This window comes from Pangasianodon hypophthalmus, chromosome 25 (assembly GCF_027358585.1).
Source record: "Pangasianodon hypophthalmus isolate fPanHyp1 chromosome 25, fPanHyp1.pri, whole genome shotgun sequence".
NCBI lineage: Eukaryota > Metazoa > Chordata > Actinopteri > Siluriformes > Pangasiidae > Pangasianodon > Pangasianodon hypophthalmus.
The window spans coordinates 11,514,111-11,534,443 of record NC_069734.1 but is presented as its reverse complement, the minus strand read 5'-3'; the positions used below and the strand labels follow the sequence as shown (position 1 = coordinate 11,534,443).

The 20,333-nt window shown below is 40.0% G+C and overlaps 2 protein-coding genes across 3 annotated transcripts in view; both read right to left on the bottom strand.

Annotated features, from left to right (window-relative positions):
- The window catches only part of LOC113546729 (lysyl oxidase homolog 4), a 32,279-nt gene extending 26,085 nt beyond the window's left edge, over positions 1-6,194 (bottom strand). For both annotated transcript variants that reach the window (XM_026946725.3, XM_026946726.3), the window contains exons 1-4: positions 6,074-6,194; positions 3,740-3,998; positions 1,643-2,214; positions 760-974 (exon numbers count right to left, since the gene is read on the bottom strand). In XM_026946725.3, the coding sequence (XP_026802526.2) occupies positions 760-974; positions 1,643-2,214; positions 3,740-3,998 (1,046 nt within the window). In that variant the 5' untranslated portion in view covers positions 6,074-6,194. The remainder of the gene's footprint in view (positions 1-759; positions 975-1,642; positions 2,215-3,739; positions 3,999-6,073) is intronic.
- A 5,124-nt stretch (positions 6,195-11,318) lies between these two features.
- On the bottom strand, positions 11,319-20,055 carry LOC113546721 (uromodulin-like). The gene is made up of 11 exons (XM_053229309.1): positions 19,945-20,055; positions 19,180-19,279; positions 18,061-18,855; positions 17,441-17,527; positions 16,010-16,324; positions 15,636-15,829; positions 14,292-14,443; positions 13,851-14,099; positions 12,764-12,923; positions 11,979-12,045; positions 11,319-11,808 (listed from the first exon to the last, which is right to left on the bottom strand). Exons 2-11 carry the CDS (start codon positions 19,241-19,243, stop codon positions 11,789-11,791), a joined length of 2,103 nt encoding a protein of 700 aa, XP_053085284.1. The 5' UTR covers positions 19,244-19,279; positions 19,945-20,055; the 3' UTR covers positions 11,319-11,788.
- Positions 20,056-20,333: the final 278 nt, after the last annotated feature.

The following is a 20,333-nucleotide window of genomic DNA, read 5'->3' as shown; positions in this document are numbered from 1 at the left end:
GAATGGGATGTCCAAAAAGCACATATGGGTGTGATGGTCAGGTGTCCACATACTTTTGGCCATATAGTGTATATTGGGATGACCCGATTACTGATCTGTATTATGGCTTTTGAAGCTGGAATAGGCTTGAAATTTTTGTTTCTCCAAGCTGGTTCATAGGATAAACTGCATTTTAGAGTGGATTTAGACACTGCTATGAAAAGCATCCCAGCAAGAATTGTATCTTAATAGGAACACCTGTACACTTGCCCATTTATGCAGTTATCTAATCAGCCAATCATGTGGCAGCAGCACAATGCATAAAATCATTCAGGTTCAGGTCACTGTTCACATCAAACATCAGAATGGGGAAAAACGTGATCTCTGTGACTTTGACCATGGCATGGTTGTTGGTGCCAGATGGGCAGGTTTGAGTATTTCTGCTGATCTCCTGGGATTTTCACATACAACAGAGTTTACACAAAATAGTGCAAAAAACACTGAGTGAGAGAAAGTTTTGTGGGTGAAAACACTGATGATGAGAGAGAGCAGAGAAGAATGACAATAACATCACAGACATTCTGCAAAAATAACTTAGTCCTCTGCATCCTCTGCCCCACTACACTCCTTTCGCCACCCCATGTCTAAAAACCTGGACAAGCCCATAATCCAGTGACTGTGTTAGAAATTGGATGTACTTCATATAAAAATATGAAATAGCATATTGCCCATACTGAGGGGGATGCAAATGAAGAAGAGGGAGGTGGGCAGTCGACTTACCTGTACAAGCGCTCATCATGCTTCTCTGCTTTTGGATATCCCAGCATCCCACACACCACTCTACTGCTGCTCAAATTCCAGCCAAGGTTACACACGTGTCTCCATCTCCCAGCATGCTTCACTTCAAGCACCCCTTCCGTTACTATTGCAGCTCCCCTAGTGCCAGGCAAAACTGGGCGGAGTCGAACCTCTTCCAAACTCCCTCTTCCTATACCCTGCATTGAGAAGAATGCAAATTGGGCACTTGTTTCTTCCTGACGTTGTGTTCTCAAAACAATAGAACAACTTTCATCTTCAGTGTACCGTAATATATATGGACCAATGAGAAAGCAAATGTAATAAATGTTTGGATTTAACGGCATTCTAGTCACACTGAAAAACATCAGTGCTCTTAGCAAAATAATTGTTTTTGTATGCCAAGACATGACAGATGGTGAAAGTAGACTGTCTGGTAAACAGTAATTGAAAGCAATTGAAGGTTTTCTTGAGTTAACTTTGCCACTAGACTGGGTAGTAAGACATAAATATGATACAAAAAACAAACTAAACTAGTCAAATGTTAAGGGAACAGTGAATAACGATATTTTGGTGGCACAGTTACAATGTTTGGACTATGATGGTTCAAAAGTTGTGTTTGGGGGTGTTATGATGGTTGCACTGCTTTGTAATCTAGTGTGCTTGGAGAATGTGGGCTATACCAATGGGAATTATAGTAACTAGGACAAATAAAAGTAAGAGTCAACCAGTACAATCAGGGAAATTGTTGTATTACAGATCAGTGAATGAACTACCGAACAAAATAAAGTACTGTCATGTTACATTACCACAGTAGAATTTACTGTTCAAATAGGATCAATGCCGTTTAATTCAATGTTCATCATACCTGTTCCACAGTGTTTGTGAAATCAGTGTTCATTCTGTTGTCATGCTCTAGGTTGGGATCTGACTGTTCAGACCTGGGAACCGGACCCATCTGTAGAGCTCCAGATCTCTCGAGGCCAGAGGACTGGGATGCTGGGCTGGGTTGACTGTCCTGATTGCGTCTGTATGATACCCCACTGCGTAGGTAATTGGGCAGCTCGTGTCCTTGTGGCACAGAGTTTTCTTGCCTGCGTGAGGCTGAATTATCATAGCTGTTCCTGCGCAAATGGATCTGATGGCCATGCAGCTGTGGTGAGGAGGAGGTTGGTGAGCCCCGGGCAGAGTTTCTGTTCAGGGCGATCTCATGGCCTCGCCCTCTGTTGGACATGCTCTCTGGTGAGTGAGGTTCAGCGGCAGCAGGCTGTGCAGATTCACTGTAGCGGGGTACATGGCCCTGGCGTGGGCCCTCTTGGCTACACACAACCCCCAGATCTTCGGCATGGGTGCAATCATTTACACCCCAGCCGTTAGAGCGACAATCAGAGAGTGAAGTCTCTGTGCCTAAGCACACCACATTATCCAACCAAATTGGACCTTGAATGTGAGGAAAGACACAAGAAAGGCAAGTTAAACTCATAATTTTTTATGAAAGGAAAGGAAAAACACTTATAAACTAAACCGTTGGCATTAACAAGTAAAAATGCCAATGCAACCTGATAAAGAGGAAAACACATACACACATAAACACACACATACCGTATACAAGCAAGATACTGAACAATGCAAGGAAGGTAGAGGGTTTGGCTTACAGGGAAACCTGGGAAGTTTCTCTAGAGCAATAAAGGATGAAGGATGGAGGGCAACTGTAAAAATATATTTCAGCTTCTTAAGGTTGTATATAATAATAAAAGTGGCATTAAATAAAAACTCCAGTGGGCTATCTCTCCCAAGTCTCTCTGTTGTTGCATTTCTCTGTTGTCTCTTACATGCCAATTACACCGTTTTGGTTCCCACAAGCTCTTAGATGTCTTGTACTATATGCATTTTAAGCATATTCTTTTTAATCTGTACAAACTGTTCTATGACAAAATGTCAATGCACTACTCGAGCCAGTCTCATAAGTTTTGTTTTTGCCAAAATGTCAATTAGCTTGCTTGCTGAAGCCAGCTGTAGTGTTTGCCTGGTATGGAATCAACTCTGTTATCTGATGCTGAATGACCCTGGAGAACATTAAGATCCTAAAGGAAGTCCCTGAATGATTTAGGCGGCCCAGAGCTGTAGAGGGGTCCTTGAACATGTGTCATAATGCAGAAAGTGTTGATGGCAACATCAATGCTGCATTGACAAACTTGAGGGTAGCATGGAACAGCACAGGAGAGGAACAGCTGTGGGGCTGTCTGTTTTGTCTGGGATGCTTTACATTGTTTGGTATTGTTGATGTTCATGTTAAGATTTGTTTGTTGCTTTTAGCTTGAAGGACCTACAGTTTCCTGGAAGGACCTACAATTAAACATTATCATATGCAGGTTATAAATAAATTAATGAATTCTTTCAATATCTATTTTATCTTCAGGATCTCAGTGGAGTCAGAGCCTATACTGGCACAAGGCAAAAATACACCCTAGACTGAAAGCCAGTCCTTCACAATGAAATATGAAATATATATATATATATATATATATATATATATATATATATATATATATATATACCAGACAATTTTTTAAGTTCTGGTTTTGCCTTTTCATGTCATAGATTTTATTAAGCAAATAATTTTGAAAAACTAAAAGAAAATAGTTGTTTTGATAGCTAGCCAGACAGTTAGACAGTAAGACAGCTAGTCAAGTACTCAGCTACAGCTAATATATTAATTACTAAATGTTTTATGCTAAAATATATAATATATTGCCTAGACTCAAATCAAATTTCACTGAAGTAATGGCCAATGTAGCTATTAGCAGCCCAAGTTTCAGTAGCAGAAGCTACAGAGCTAGTCTCCTTTCGTCCTTTTTAGCTGTTTTTTATTACTATTATTAATAAAAGCTGCATTTTTTGGTGGAAAAAACTGTTTTCCTCGTGTGGCCATCCCCAGACACACACACACACACACACGTCTTACCTCGACCCTGTCCGAATTTGGCACTGTGTGCCCACGTTAGACCTTGTCCGTACCCGAGTTCTCGGCAGACCACATTAGCCAGCTTGATATTCACCTCATCGTCGCACACTGAGCCCCACGCACCGTTATAAAACACCTCCACACGGCCCTCGTGCGCTCCTGACCCGCCCACCAGACGCACCTGGAAGCCTGGCGGCACTCCGCGCGCGAGCGGCAGGAGAACGCACAGTGCGAGGGCTAAGATCAGCATCGTCTCCATCTGAAATTCAGAAGGCGTGAATGGAGGTTTATGAAATGCACTCATTCAGAATGATAACAAAAAATTGTTCACGCACGTTAATCAGCTGAGTCAGTGTATCACCGCCAGCAGGTTTCCAGTTACTGCAATTACTGAAGGAGGAAGTCTAGTCTAGCTCTGTGTGATTACAGCACTGTCTTGGCCAAGGGGAAGCTTCACGTTTGATTTGGAAGTACACAAACTTCTGTTTTCTTTACGTCTGCATCTCTCTCTCTCTCTCTCTGTCACACACACACACACCCCTATAAACTGGCACATTCATGCAATTATCCAGTCAGCCAATCATGTGGCAGTGCAAAAAAATCATACAGATACAGGTAAGGTTTCTTCAAACATAGGAATAGAGGGTGAGCTGTGAGTGGAAATGCCTTGTTGATAAGAGAGGTCAGTTTGGTTTGAGCTGTCAGGAAGTCTGCAGTAAGTCAAATAAACACTCTTTACTGTGGTGAGCAGAAAAGCATCTCAGAACACACATAAAACCTTGAAGTGGATGGGCTACAACAGTAGAAGACCACATTGGGTTCCACTCCTGTAAGCCAAGAACAGGAATCTGAGGCTATCATGGGCACAGATTCACCCAAACTGGACAGTTGAAGACTAGAAAAAAACCAGGTGATTTTTTTTCTAATCTTTGAAGGCCCGGTTTGGGTGAGTCTGTGCCCATGATAGCCTCAGATTCCTGTTCTTGGCTGACAAGAGTGGAACTCAGTGTGGTCTAGACCATGTGCCTCAAAGTTCAGTGTGCTGTGTTTTCTGAGATGCTTTTCTGATCACCACGGTTATAAAGAGTGGTTGTTTGAGTCACTGTAGACTTCCTGTCAGCTCGAACCAGTCTGACCATTCTCCTCTGCCATCTCCTATCAAAAGGTGTTTCTGCCTCAGAACTGCCACCCACTGGATGTAAACTCAATTTTTTTGTGAAAATCCCAGGTAATCAGCAGTTTCTAAAATAGCCACATGTCTGGCACTAAAAACCAGACATGTGGCTATTTGGGTGATGTTTGATGTGAGCATTAAGCTCTGAACATTAATCTCTCTCTCTCTCTCTCTCTCTATATATATATATATATATGTATATATATATATATATATATATATATATATATATATATATATATATATATATATATACATATATTTGTATGGTCTGCACTCTTTTAGGTTAGGGTTTAGGGTTGGGCTTAGGTTTAATGTTAGGTTAGGTTTGGGGTTTGGGTTAGAGATAAGGGTTAGTAAAGGTTCAGGGTTAGGGTTTTTATTTAGATGTGTTATCTCAGCTGCACAATGTATTTTTTGTAATTTTTGGAAACCATCTAAAGCAACTGTTCTATCTTCATATTTATATTTCCATCTGCAGAAGCATGTACAGGTGATCTATGCAGGTAAAGATGAAGAAGTGTAATAGAGGAGGTAGAATTTCTTTTACACATGGAGTTCAGTGCTCTGTGGCTGTTCTGATGCCAGTCCAGATCTCCTGCAGACTCCCACAAAACCATAAAACACTCACAGAGCATTTTCCAGTGACTGACTTATAATTAGCAATCCAAATATTTCTCTACGCTTCCAGAAAACACCCAAAGGTGAGAATCAGACTACAGCATTGGAGCAGTGGCAAAACAACCCTGAAGTCAAGCAGAGAGTAGCAGAGAGAGAGAGAGAGAGAGTGCAGAGGGAGAAAAAAGAAAAACGGTACTAAAAGTGGAACCCCCCCTCATCAAAAACAAACCAGCTAGAGATAATACCACAATGTGCTATTCGAGACAGTGTGAGACACAGGTTAATGTTTAATGTTGCACATATCAGGACTGTGTCTGATGTACAACAGGTTGATGCATCTTAAAACCAGTGGCACATCTGGCTTCAATCAACACAGCATGCCAAGTGCCAACTCACTGAGAGCTAGGAAATGGCAAAAACAGTGGGTGACAAGTGCATGAGTGTGAAAAAAAAAAACAGGGTGAAAAAATAAGAAGAATAGAAAATAAGGATGAGAAAGAGAGCCTAAGAGAGAGAAGAGAGAGATGAGTTCTACTCACCTGTTAGATGAGGCTCCTGTGAGGAAGCACCAGAGCTTTTTCACAGCGAGTCTGACTGAGAAGAACAGAGGGTGCGTGAGGGTTTTGGGATCTAGTTTTCTCTCCCTCTGGCTTTCTCGCTCCCTCCCTCTCTACTTCTTCTCTGTTCTTGTTCCCTCCTTCCCTTTCCATCTATTTCTCCACCCCATGTTTTTTTTTCAATTTCTTGTGCTTTGTCTTTTTATTTATTCTGTATAGTCCACTTCCAGAAATGAATGATATTAAATGTTACCTTTTAGGGTACAGACACTGAAGTGATACCTTTATGGGCATGTTTCTTGTACCTTTAGTACACCTGACTAGTATCTTTGACTTTGGAAAGTAACAAACCATTAAAACTCATTTATGATGCATAATTGGACCTTATGAACCTTTATACCTTTCAGGGTATGATTACATTGTTTGTATTTTAGGTGAATTTTTTTTCCAGAAACTGTAATGTAGAAAAGACACAAAAAAGCACAAAAATCACTAGCATTCTGGTGTAAAACACTTGTTCAGGCAGCACCTGTCAAACATACTGCGCAATACACAGTATATATAATCATTAATTAGCTGTGTTTATTCTTACTTTTCATAAGCACAAGGCTGTTTACAATAGGCAGTATTACGCATTTGTGATTTTTAATTAAAAAAAGAAAAAATTCAAAAACCAACCACATCAAAATTCCAATTAAACAATGGAGTTACCATAGCAATACACAAAACACTGCTAGAGTGATAACACAGGGAGAGGAAATAAGTTTTAAAACTTTAATTTAGATTTAAAGGCAAAAAAAGTCTGATCATACTTGGAAAAGGAAATCCACAGTGTGAGAACTATGATAGTAAAAGACATGCCATCCATGGAAGGCTCTTATCTTGAAACCACAAGCAGAGCAGATTCAGATGAATTTTAAGGCAGAGGGTCTTGAAGTGAAGTTCTGGGAGCCCCAGGGATCTGTGATGCATAGCCAGGGGGTCTGTGATTTTTTATTTATTTATTTTTTATTTATAATTGTGGGTTTAAGCCAAACCTCTATAAATCAAAAACATATATGCCTACAAATAATGACAACTTGATGTTCTGTTTTTGGAAAATTCAGGTATAAAAAGAACTATGGCTCTAATAATAAAACAAAATACCCATTTAAATAATGTTCATGGAATAAATTTGTCCTTTATTATTTCCATAAGCGTTCACTCTATTGTCAGGAGATTGCAAGTTCAAATCCCAAAGATCCAATAGCCATCCATGGCCGGGAGCCAACGGAGCAAAATTGGTCATGCTCTCTGGGAGGGATGGCATTGTCTCTCACCTCTGTCAATTACAGTGACAATAGCCAATTGTGTTACACTACCCTGTGATGCAGCATGAGCAGGAGTTTGAAAACAGACGTGTCTCAGAGGAGCACGTGTTAACCTTCATCCTCCCTGTTTGGTAGCTGTCGTATGATGGGGAGAGCTAGCAGATGGGTGGGAATTACCATGACACCAAATATGGGAGAAACATGGGAAAAAAGAGACCCTGACTATAAAAAGTTTGAGAACCCCTGCTGTAAGGTACACACTGGGGTATATAGATAGAGGAGCTCATCCTTAGGAGCAAGATGTGGAAAGGAATTTGTATTGAACTTGATAGGCACCCAGTGAAGTTTGTAAATGATATTAAATTATGAGAAATAATGGCATCAGTACCATCAGTGCCACAGTAGTGGACTCTTATAAAGGATCCTCAGAAGTTCTCTGGACAGTTAGAGGTTCTTCGCTTCCTAAAGGGAATCTACTTGGAGTCCTCCTTGATTGGGGAACCCTTGTAGCTATTTACAATGAACCTTAAAGTGTTTCCCCAAAGGGACAAGCCAAAAAAAAAAGTCTAGGGTTCTAGACTTAACCTTTTTTCCAAGAGTGTGGTCTTTAAAGGAGCAGTTTGTCTTTTTTAGAGTGCTCTGTTGCTAGTGAGGTAAATTGCAAGTTGCAGTGGAAACACTGACAATCCTCCACTTTCTCCCAGCCAACCCCACCCACTTAGTGAAAATTTTATGCCGTATGGGTTTGTATGACTTATAAAGAAAAGGGGCAGAGCCGAGCAACCTTGTTCCCAATTTCTAGGTTGGAAATATAAACAGAATATTATTACACTTTTAAAACATTTTTATTACACTTTTAAAAAAGGTTCAATTGTGTACCTTAAATGACTATTAAAGATATCACGGTCTCTAGGTCCTCTAAATTAAGTTAGGAAAAAGATCAGTAAAAAAAAAACATTTTGTACACATAAATGTACAGGTTTGCACCTGTGTGTAAGAAATCTACCCATTGCATTTAAATTGTAGTGAATTTCAGTCATTTTTAACAGGAATATGGTTATTCCTATACAGTCTAAGCAAAGAGATGGTGATGGAGATGACTTAATGCTGATGTAGTGCAGCAAGACAAGTTTTTCACTAATTGAGCAGAAACAAGTGCAGGAATTGTAGTTGTTGTAGGAATCAGTTCAGGGTGTAGAGAGAAGGACATGACAGTCAGATGAGAATTTCTTCATGCTGGCAAATATAGACCATGATATGCCAAGATTTTTGACTGTTTTTTGTGAAGTGCTCAGACACCCAGCTTAAGTATACAGTCAAGTGAGTCATGTCCCAAGCTAAGCGTTTTCTTTACCGAGCTCCATCTTCACACCTCTGTAATTTCTTATCATAGTGTGAGCAAATGTCATGTTCTATGTCAGTGCCTTCAGACCTCAAATGACCCTTAAAACAATGCGGAATTCACCCCAGTGATCCTCTGACCAACACCATATGACTGTAGATTTGAAACATGTGAAAGCAAGTTTGAGTGTTTTTGCATCTGTCTAAAAAAGCTGTCTCTTTCTTCTTCGCTCCTTCTTTCTCTCTTTTTCTGTAATTACACAGTAGTGGTGCTGGCTCGAACTCGCACCCACAATTAGTGGTGTCATGAAATGAGTGCTTGATGTGCTCTTCAGCAATAAGCAAACTGCCTGTTTCAGTGTGAGCTGAGAACACTACCCCCTCCCCCCCCCCCCCCCGACCCCCCCCACCCCACCCCACCAGCACCCTCTCTGCACGTCGCCATTACAGTCTTTCCTTCATTTTTAACCATTTCATAACTGCATAAATGTGTTTTACAGTCTCTTACACCAGACGAGGTTTTATGAGTGTGTGTTTTTAGGAACAGTTGAGACACATCACCCTAAGTTTAGTTGTCATTTGCGAATAATTTGGATTACTGACATTACTCAGTAATGAGTGACATCACCCCACTAACTACATTTAAATGGGCCTTTTATATATGTCAGTATTCAATGTAAGATTTAAGGGTGTTTAGGGGTCTATTAAACCCCTAAACTCAAAAGTACAAAATTGCATTACAGGCTAAAGCACTAACATGAATAGGCTACTCTTAGCTTTAAAAGGAATCTTAAGTATTACATGCAAGTTATTTATTAACAGAGATTCAATATCATGTTATTTTTGCTGTGTGTGTGTGGAGTTTGCATGTTCTCCCAGTGCTTTGGGGGTTTCCTCCGGGTACTCTGGCTTCCTCCCCGAGTCCAAAGACATGCGATGTAGGCTGATTGGCATTTCCATATTGCCTGTAGTGTGTGAGTGTGTGTGCGAGAGGGTGGCACCCTGTCCATAGTGTCTCCTGCCTTTTGCCCTGAGTCCCCTGGGATAGGCTCCAGGCTCCAATGCGACCCTGTGTGGATGGATGGATGGTCACAGAAGATCACTGCTCAGTGTGCTGGTTTTGTCTCCCTCTAGTGATTAATTCAGGTAACTCTCAGTGTGAGTCTATTTTCTCATAGCTCATCACTTAGCTCATATTTTAACTCACATTCGATCGCCAGGTTCTCAGCTAAGCAAACAGTAATCTAACACAAAACAGTATGAAATGACAATTATTGTGGGATTGTCTGTAGCTAAGCTAGCTAACAGATAGTTAACTAAAGTATGTACATGTTTCCCCCCCAAAACCATCAGATTGAAGAAGTTTCAATATGAGCAATACAGCAAAGGGAAAAGCAAGTAGTATCACCACCTCACAGTGTTTCCTCCTGGTTCTCCTGTTTCCTCCAACTGACCAAAATGCTGGTAGGTTGTTTATCTTCTCTAAATTGTGCCTAGACATGAAAGAGTGTGTGAATGTGTGCTTTCATGGTGCCCTGAGATGGACTGATGACTCATCCAGAATGTGTCCCCGCTTTTGGCCCAGTGTTCCCAGGAAAGGCTCTGGATTCACCACGCTCTTGTCCAGGATAAAGCTTATACTCCTTTCAGCTAGAAACAGCTTATTTGATGTTCTAAATAAGCACTAAACAATTTCATCCAGATGCTAACCCTGTGTTCCATTGACCATTCATTTCAGAGATGGCAATCATATAAATCTGTTCATAATTTGGAAATTATGAAATTGGTCTGAACTAATTTTAGCTCCACCCCTATATCATGGCTTGACTCACACTATAACAGTAATCCAATTTAACATGGGTGCTTTGACACAGCACAGCTTGCTTGGCAGTGGAAATACAGACAAAATCAGACAAAATGTTAATTTGCTGAGCTTAGCTACACTCTCTGGTGGAAAGCATTGTTTAAAAAAAGGTTCCATCCACCCTAAAGACCCTTAAAGATTTTCTATAGAACCTTGCAACAAAGGGTTCAGAAAAAGTTCCAAGCAGAACCTTCATTCAGGTATCTAGACCTCTTAACTATCCAAAATGCCTTGAAGAGCTCTAAGTGTAGTGGCAATTCATAGTCATGGTATTGTAGCTAATGATATGCAGTGTCAATACAGAACCATCAGAAATCTCCTGGATTGCTGTCAAATGGAGAAGAGGTATGCTGTTAGAAGGTATCTGAATAGACTATAGAGATGTTCTCTAATTTCTCAGCATCTTTTTTAAAACCAGTGCACAGGAGCTAAGAAGTCCTTTTTTTTTTTAAAAATCTCTCTCTTCTTTTTTATTTATTTTTTTAACATTTCGACTGTTTTATATAGCCACTTAACCACTACATAAACACACTTTGAGTGTGCTCTTTTTGAAGTTGTGGGTTTTTACACTCCTCTGTCTGTAAACACCACCCACGTCGAGCACTGCCTGGGTGTAAGAAACGAGAATGGAGCACATTTAAGGACACTGTTTTTCAAACAAGACGTCACATTTCAATTCTGTGACTTTAAAGACAAAATATGCTTGCCATGCTTAATGTATTAATTTATTATATTAGAAAATATTAAATCAAACATAAAATGAAGGTTGACATTAAAAGAATGCTAATCAATTCCCACTAGATTTAACCCAGAATTATTCCTTTTTCCATTCTTCTCCGTGAAGGGAATCACATTATTCTGTTCATTATTTGGACAGGATTTACATGAAACTTTAGAAAAGTAAGTCTACAAAAGTGAGGAATAATGTTTTACCAGCGTGGTCATGTGTTAAACACATTATTGTTATAATATCTTAAACTGTGAGGTTAATATCTCGTTTTATACAGTTGAGCAGTTGAGGTTTAAGAGCCTTGTTCAAGGGCCCAACAGTGCCACTGCAGACTACGCCCTATGTCCCGAGCTACTTAATCATGCAGTTACACATGTCCCTGATAATTTCAGCATGATTTGGTCCTTAGAAACATGAACATTTGCATTTAGGTTGGTCCAGTGTAGATCAGGTTACTGTCCTTCTTTGGTCCCTAAAAAAAAAAAAAAAATAATAACAAAATGATACTATGCTCCAGCTTTACATATGCAACTCAAAATGCACATTCCCAACATTTCAAACTTCCAAACGGACCTTTTTAAGCAGGATAAACCAGAATATCCTGAGTGAGGCAGGATTAAAGTGTAATTTTGTTTGACTTACAGGTAATTGGGCCGATGGTGAGAGACTTGTGGTTGGAGATGGAGCGAGTGGATCTGGTCTGACACCTCTGAGGAGAGCAAGTACACGACAGCACAAAGTGAGTTTTTCAGAGTAAAACCTCTCTTCATTAGTGTTTTAAAGTAAATACTAAAAACCTTTCTCTCAGTTTGTGAAGTATAATGTCAAAATTTTGTGTCTTTAGTTTTGCACTGGAGCTACTAAGGTAATGTTGCTAAGAAATAAGATAAATTAAAGCTGTCAATTTAGCAAACCGTATGACTAAATCATCACACTCGCGTCAAACTTTGTTGAGTTTTCAGTATTTTCTATCAGCCGGGGAGGGTGAAGACTAACATGTGCTTCCTATTTATCTATGTGAAGTCAGCCAACCACATCTATTAGAACTCATGCTGCTTATGCAGTCACAGGGCAGCATAACACACTTAGAGAAAAGCGCCTGCTGCCCTATTCCACATACATGACGTCCACGATTGACTAGTGTTGCTCTGACTGACAGGGGAGAGACAGCAATGGCATCACTTCCATCCAGCCAACATTGCTTCCTTGGATCCCCTCTATGGATGGCGGTTGCATTGCCAGGCTTCTAATTCACATTCTTCTGACAATAATGTAAGCACTTTTCTGTTGTATCACCCGAAAGAGTATATAAAGTAGTAATGGTCTTTTTTGGACAGGTCGTCTCCGAGTCTGAAAAAGTCCCTTTTGCTTGCCCTGAATTACGCTCAAACAAAACACATGATATTTAATGCAGAGTGTAAATGTACCGCAGAGCAAGAGTCTGTCGTTCTATCACACAGGGAGAAGTGGCACTGCAGGAACATTTCGTTATAGTTGCCCAGATACAGGAAAAGCAGAGCAGTGAAGCGTGCCCTCTCAGACATGCCATTCTCATTCACTGCCACATCACGCAGGTTACTGGAACAACTGTGAGAAAAAAGCTACAGTAAATAAAACACATAATCTTCCCAAAAACCAGCACATTTTGTATTAAACACTCACACATTATCAAATATCAACAACGATAAGGTTGAGTGATTGCGGGAGCCGCAGTTCTGTGGGTGGAAACGCCTTGTTGATAAGAGAGGTCAGAGGTAAATGGCCAGATTTGTTCGAAGGATATAGTAAATCATATAATCATTCTTTACTGTGGTGAGCAGAAAAGTATCTCAATATGCACAAAACATTGAACCTTGAGGTGGATGAGCTACAACGGCAGAAGACCACATTGAGTTCCACTCCTGTCAGCCAAGAACATGGGCACAGACTCACTGAAACTGGACAGTTGAAGACTAGAAAAAAGTCACCTGGTCTTTTTCCAGTCTTCAACTGTACAGTTTCGATGAGTCTTTGCCCATGATAGCCTCAGATTCTTGCTCTTGGGAAGGTTTGATGTGCTGTGTGTTCTGAGCATGCATGCTTTTCTGATCACCCCAGTTGTAAAGAGTACTTGTTTGACTTACTACAGACTTCCTGTCAGCTCAAACCAAACTGGCCATTTTCCTCTGACCTCTCTTATCAACAAGGCGCTTCCACCCACAGAACTGTCGCTCACTCAGTGTTTTTTTTTGCACTATTCTGTGTAAATTCTAGAGACTGTTGTGTGTGAAATTCCCAGGAGATCAGCAGTTTTGCTTCTTTCTGATGTTAGATGTGAAACTCATGATTTTTGCATTGTGATGCTGCCACATCTGATGGCTGATTAGATAACCTCATGAATGTGCAGGTGTACAGGTCCTAATAAAGTGGATGGTGTGTTTGTGTGTGTGTATATATATATATATATATATATATATATATATATATATGTACACACACACACACACACATATTTATACAGGCCAGAGAACTTACCGGTTTTGAATAAGGTAATATCTTTCAGTGCTATTAGCATCTGGTGTGTCTGTAATATAGCACTCCTCAATAACTACATTGAACCGAGCAGACTCCACCTCCTGCACATTCAAACCCACATAGAGTGGAGTGCCAACGGGTAGTGTTACAGGCCCAGGTGGGTATGGCGATGTGAAGTTGTCATCATGGAACAGGAACATGGAAGCATGGGCACTGGGGCCGAAACCAACCAGACCTGACTCCTGCATCCTGCAACATAAACCATTCCTTTAACTTAAAAAGTAAGTAACAAGTTACTTTAAAAAGTAAATTTAACTTTAAGTTTAATTTTTAAATTTATTTCAAGATTAGAACATGTCTTTGCAACGAACAGTGTAGGTTTAATTAACTTTTGAGTTATCAGTGAAATGAACTGTGTATGGCGATGTGAAGTGTACATACGGCAGAAAGGGGTTTAGTGCCACATCCAAGTTTGCGAGAGAGTCCAGGGGGTAAATGCAGGAGAAGGGGAATGCCGTGGGCAGTGCAAATGTAGAGATATTTACAGGGTAGAGGTATAGAATGTTGGAGTAGATTGCCTCGGTACTGTTTGTCTGTGCAACAAAAAAAAGAGCAATGTAGTAATATAAGTAAAATTAGTAGATAGGTATGGTAGTGCAATAATTACTCAGACCTTAAAGGGTATTTAATTATTACAAAAGGTACTTGGTGCATAGTGTGCAAGTAATGTATGTAAAGAGTAGGGATGGAAATAAATATGAATACATTATTCAGAATGAACAGATAATGTGTTCTAAACAGATTCAAGTAGAGATACAACAGGCACACTTTTGGTTTTTGTTTTCCACAGGGCATCTGGTTGAAAACAGAGGTGTGCATTGGGGCCGAGGTCCCATGAGACATAACAAAAAAGTTGTGCGAGTGTGAATTTTTTGTTTTCATGCAGGCACCAGCGAGCAGCCAGATATGAAACTCATGGAACAAAAATCACATGAACATGTGAAGCTGTATGATGTATTTACAGTGTTTATTTATTCATCCTTAGTAACTACCTAAATTCCAAATTCGTTAAAATATCCCTGACAAGAACGAACAAAAATAACTGCATGAACACGAATTTGAAGAATAGTGCCGTGCAAATCTCTAGTTGAGTTCACAAACCATGCTGACAGTGCTGGCGTTTCCGAGGGCATAGTGGTAGGGTTCATATTTAATTAAAAATAATTATGTAAAGAAAAAAAAACACAACTTGTTGTGTGACACAACTAATACAGAGTGAATGTGAAAAGTACTGTGTTATTTTAGGTAAATGTTGAATCACTGGATGCATTATTACACATTTGTTACTCATCCTTACGTACTCTTTTCAGTCATATACACTTACAGTATGTACTGAAGCAATATCTTATGACTTACCAATATCATGTTAGTTCTTAGCATTAACTACTGCCTTATACTTGGTATTTCCTTATTAGTTACTTTCTTTTACATTAGTTACTACTCACCTACATACTCAACTCAACACCAAGTATTACTTGTAGTACTGTAACTAATACAACATAACCTTATAATATACTATCAAACATGTTAATTTTCACAAAGAAAATTAACTTCAGTTTGAAAAGTTTACAATATGAAAAGTATGTTCCAGAAATTACTTCTAATTACCACCTACTTAACTACCAAATACTTAACTACTAATTATCCAGCTCGTTATATTTTGAGTAAGGCGTCTAAGTGCATGGGGTCACCAGTCCTGTGACACACTGCCATATGTGTTCTTACCCTCAGCACGTTTCCACACAAACCCGCTTGGCTTTGCACCTCGTACCACACAGTGCCGTTGATCTCATGCCTAGCCGTGCAGCTTGGGTCTGCCAGATGACCTGATGAAGGGTCGAGGGATCTGGAAACTCTGAAGTTGTCTGGAATCCCCAGCAACATCACTGTCCTGTTACACACCAGCTCAGGGGATACACCTGAGAGAGATATGTACTTGGCCTTTAATACGGTAACATTTGCTAAGAGCTCAGCAAGGCATGGATGGTAATTATTTACATTATCTAGATAACTATACGTGAGTTTCCCTCATTGAATCATGCTGTACTCATTGGCCAGTTTGAAGGTATACAATTAACGACTGGAAGACACAAAACTACCTTCACAGATCACTCCAGCATCCTCGCTGTGGACACAGTTGTGACTCCCAAAGCCATTGTGTCTGCAGTCTACCAGGAAGGACTCAGTGCCTGTGCAGTCTGTGTTATCCAGCCAGATGGGACCAGACCCAGGGCCGAAGAATGCATTCATGGGTGCGGAAATGGCCCTGCCACAACCTATCTGCCTACACACCACCTCAGCATTGTTCATGTTCCAGCCGTCGTCACACACTGTGCCCCACTGTCCGTCATGGTACAGCTCCACTCTGCCCTCACATCTGTTACTGCCGCCAGCAAGACGCACTGGGTCTGGAGCTGCAGATGAGCACATAGATGCAATAGGGGGTTTATAGTGTATATACTATATACTTATGTATTGAGGTGCTGGTAGAAATTAATTTTCAAGAAAGAATTTTACTTTTCCTTCGTAACTAATGTAATCAGAGGCTTACGACTAGAATATGAACAACTGCTGGAATGTTTAGCAGGTCTTCCCCTGAGTACCATCTTGCTCCAGAATGCAACTATATGCCTTGGTTTTAATATCCCCAAATTTTCTCACATCACCCTACTGCTGTGTTTCCCTCCACCAGCTATCTGTAACTGCCCCCATCAGGTTTAAAACACTGATACTTGCCCACAAGTACCTACAATCACACCCTGCTCTGCACCAGGTTCATTCAGAGTCCAGATTTCTCAAGGATCAAGGAAGACATGTATCATAGCTCTACTCTGTCTTCCTTACACCCAGGTGGAGGAATAAGCATCACCTGTGTCACCAACGATCTTGATATGAAAACCTACCACTTTGCCACATTAATGTTGGTCTGCAATAGGCAGCACATAGTGTGAATATTTGGTGCCATTCCAATGCCTATATGGACTTTGCCTCTTTTTTCTCTTGCAGTGTAAAGTGGTTGGGGGATATCTCTTGTCCCTCCCACACACTGTAGCTTTTATCAAAGACATACATTCCTGTTTAAACAGTCTCCTTGAGTCTGAGCAAACTGCAGGGCAAAAAAGTTAACAAAAGCTAACCTAAAAGCTAGCCTCAATAACACTTAACCTAAAGTGTACCCTACTGTGCTAATTCTATAATATAGTCAGCTAGTGTACACTATGTGGGGGAACATTTGTGCTGTTGGGTTTAATTCTGTTTGTGTGGTGTAGCAGGCTGGGAGTCTAGAAGAGAGGGTGTGCTTGGGTTAAGCAGCATTTTTATAACATTTTTATCTTGTTTTCGTCATTCAAAATTTGCTTGATTACAGCATTCATGGTTCATATCACAACCATTTATAAGAATTTAGTTTTATACTAGGTCCTGTTCAATGGGACTTCAGAGTAAAGGTGTCCCTGGATCTATAATTTAATAATTGCTTGTTAGTATTTATGGAACAGTAAGTGGAGTTGACACAGATGATAAGATGTCACCTTGAGTCTTGCACGTCCAGGTGATCTTGTCTGCACTGACACAGGACTCTCCCATGCTGCAGGTGTCACACACTGCTGAGTTGGCATCTAGTAAGAGGTTAAGATAGACTTGAGCGATAAATATAATCCTCTAAACTATTAATGATCAATTAATCATCTTATCTTTATACTCATGTTTATTTGAAGTCTAAATGACTCATTTAAAATGTACTGAATATAGATCATTACTAAAATGGACATGAATACAAAACTAACTTGATTTACAGGAAAAATCATAACTAAAAATCTTATTTATATTACAGGGATGATGTTCAGGGTCATTTAGTCCTGAGAGTCATGATGTGAAATAAGTGAATTTTAGTTTCTGTCTCATTCTCTGTCCTCGAGAGCATACCTGAATATAGCAATAACATTTGGGTCTCCATTTGTATTACTATTGTCATTGCTAATAATTGAGTTCAAGGTAAGATTCATTGACCATTAAAACATTTACAATTATTTTGCTAGAAAATCAAAAGCGGTGGCCTGTATTAATGGGCTACACATGGCTAAGTAGTGAACAGAGCATGACGTTTGAAGGTACACCACTCTTGCTCAAAGTTGTACATTGAGTAGCTCACCTGCTGCATATGCCATGAAGCACAGAGGTGGTGAGACAAATTTGTAGACATAGTAGTTTCCGGGGCAGGCTTTGACACCGATGGAGAACTCAAAGTTACAGCAGCCTTCTGTCCAGCTCCCACACACAGTGGCCTGCACCACGCCTTCTGACTGTGACGGAGGGGGTGTCTTGAGCCAAATAGGGGAATTTGTGCCACATGTGTTGGGTGGGATGCATCTCTCAGGCATCTGGACACTGGCATTGCCCAGGTACATCCTGTACCAGCCATACCAGTTGATACCCACATCGCAGTGCACTGTACCACTTGTCTTCAAGGCAGTGGAACGCCATGGGTCGTCCAGAATGGTGTAGTGCTGGCAGGGGTCGGCACAGCGTTCAGCTCCATTTAAACTGATGCAGTCCTGGCCTGAGCTGCACACCTCACCCCCACAGCTCAGCTGGTTAGAGGCTAGCTCAACATTTAGTATGGTATCAACCGGAGGCAGACAGGCAAAAGACCCGGGTCTATTTTTACACTGTAGTGGAGCAGTGCAGGGACTCTTCTCAGCAGAACACTCATCAATGTCAACGCAGCCATGTTTAGACCAGCGGTACCCATCAGTGCAGCAGGAGGCCCCAGGCGTATTACATGCCGAGATGTTATAGCATGTGATGCCATTACCGGAGAACCCATCAGTGCAGGAACAGGTGAATGTGGGAGGGAAGGACTCAGCCTGAGGGGGAGTTTCTTTCAGCACGGGTGCACAGGAGGCATGCTTATGGCACGCATTGCAGGAAGTGACTACCACCAAACCTGAACAGCACAGACATATTAGCACAGAGACATAATGAGAATGACAGTGATGAATGAACAGCAATTTAGATAAAATGAGATATCAGGTAATTTCCTTCATTTTAAAATCTTAAAATTTCTAAACATTTTTTCTACATTCAGGGTAATCGTAACATTACGTAAACATGAATGTTCAGTCAAAGTCACTTTTTATCTAATTCTCAAGAAGTGGCGTACATAGAATGAAGTGTTTGGACAATGTTAACAAAGAATGGCATATGAAAGAATGAGAAGATGTTCATTTGTTGTTCATATGTTAATGTTCATATGTTAATTTGTAAAAACCTGAGCCGTAAGATGGAAAAGCTGTTATGAAGAGCAGGGCAAGTACTGTCCAAGATTTTGCCATTCTGTGAACTTCTCTCTTTTTGGACAAACAGATGGCCTGTATCAGATGACATATTAAATAGTTCAGTAACACTGTTCACAGCTTTTGTTTTTTTTAAAAAGATCATGACAGTGATTCCTGATGACTGGGACAAAACAGAGAAAATGCAATTTTTGATCTAGGTCAGAAAATATTTAAAAATTTAAAAGGCACTTTCAGTGTTGGGTAGAAACTTTTAAAAATTATTAAAAGCAACTATTTTTACTGTCATTTTAAAAATAAATACTTGTTCCCTCTGCCTTCAACCTTATATATTAAAAGATTAGTCTTTTAGACTTTAAGAGTGAGGTTCATGTATAAAAGCACTTCTTTGAGTACACTGGATGATGTATGAAAACATATAAGGAAGATTAATATTAAAAAAGATTTGTATTAAACAGAATTGATGAAAGCAACATAGATTTCATATATGAGGTTTCTGACAAAAATATAGTATTTCTCTAAAAATCTAGTAAAAAAAAAGATTTGATAACTAAAGCATATATTTTGTCATTGAAAATATCCACCTTTTTTTAGTTGAATATCTGTTTTGTGCCAGTTCTTCAGAATCAGTGATGTCCTATTACCACCATTAAAAGTAATTTTAATTATTATTAATTTATCAATAATAATATCAAGTGTTGTAACCTATTATTTTCTCATTAAAAGAATATGTGACTTACCCGCCAGTGAAGTTTCCTGTCACCGCTGTGATTTCTGTATTTATGGGATCAGAGAAACAGGGTGGAGGCCCCATAACAACAGAAGAGTTGTTAATCAAGCTATGATATAAAAAGTCTCCAATAAGGCGCACTTGGTTCATATCAGTGTTCCTTATGTCAATAACTCATAACATAATTAAAGCCTTTCCTCCACTTATAGCAATCTTGCCATCAAAGTGGGTGGAACACAGTAACACCTAAACACTGAGATATCAGGCAGACCTACACACAGGATCGGATGAAGTTCTGCTACACCTTTGCACCTCTCTGTGGTTCTCTTTTGAATTTCTTCAGTTTCAATCATGTGACAAACAATGACAGAGTGGAAAAGCATGGCGATTCAGTATGGA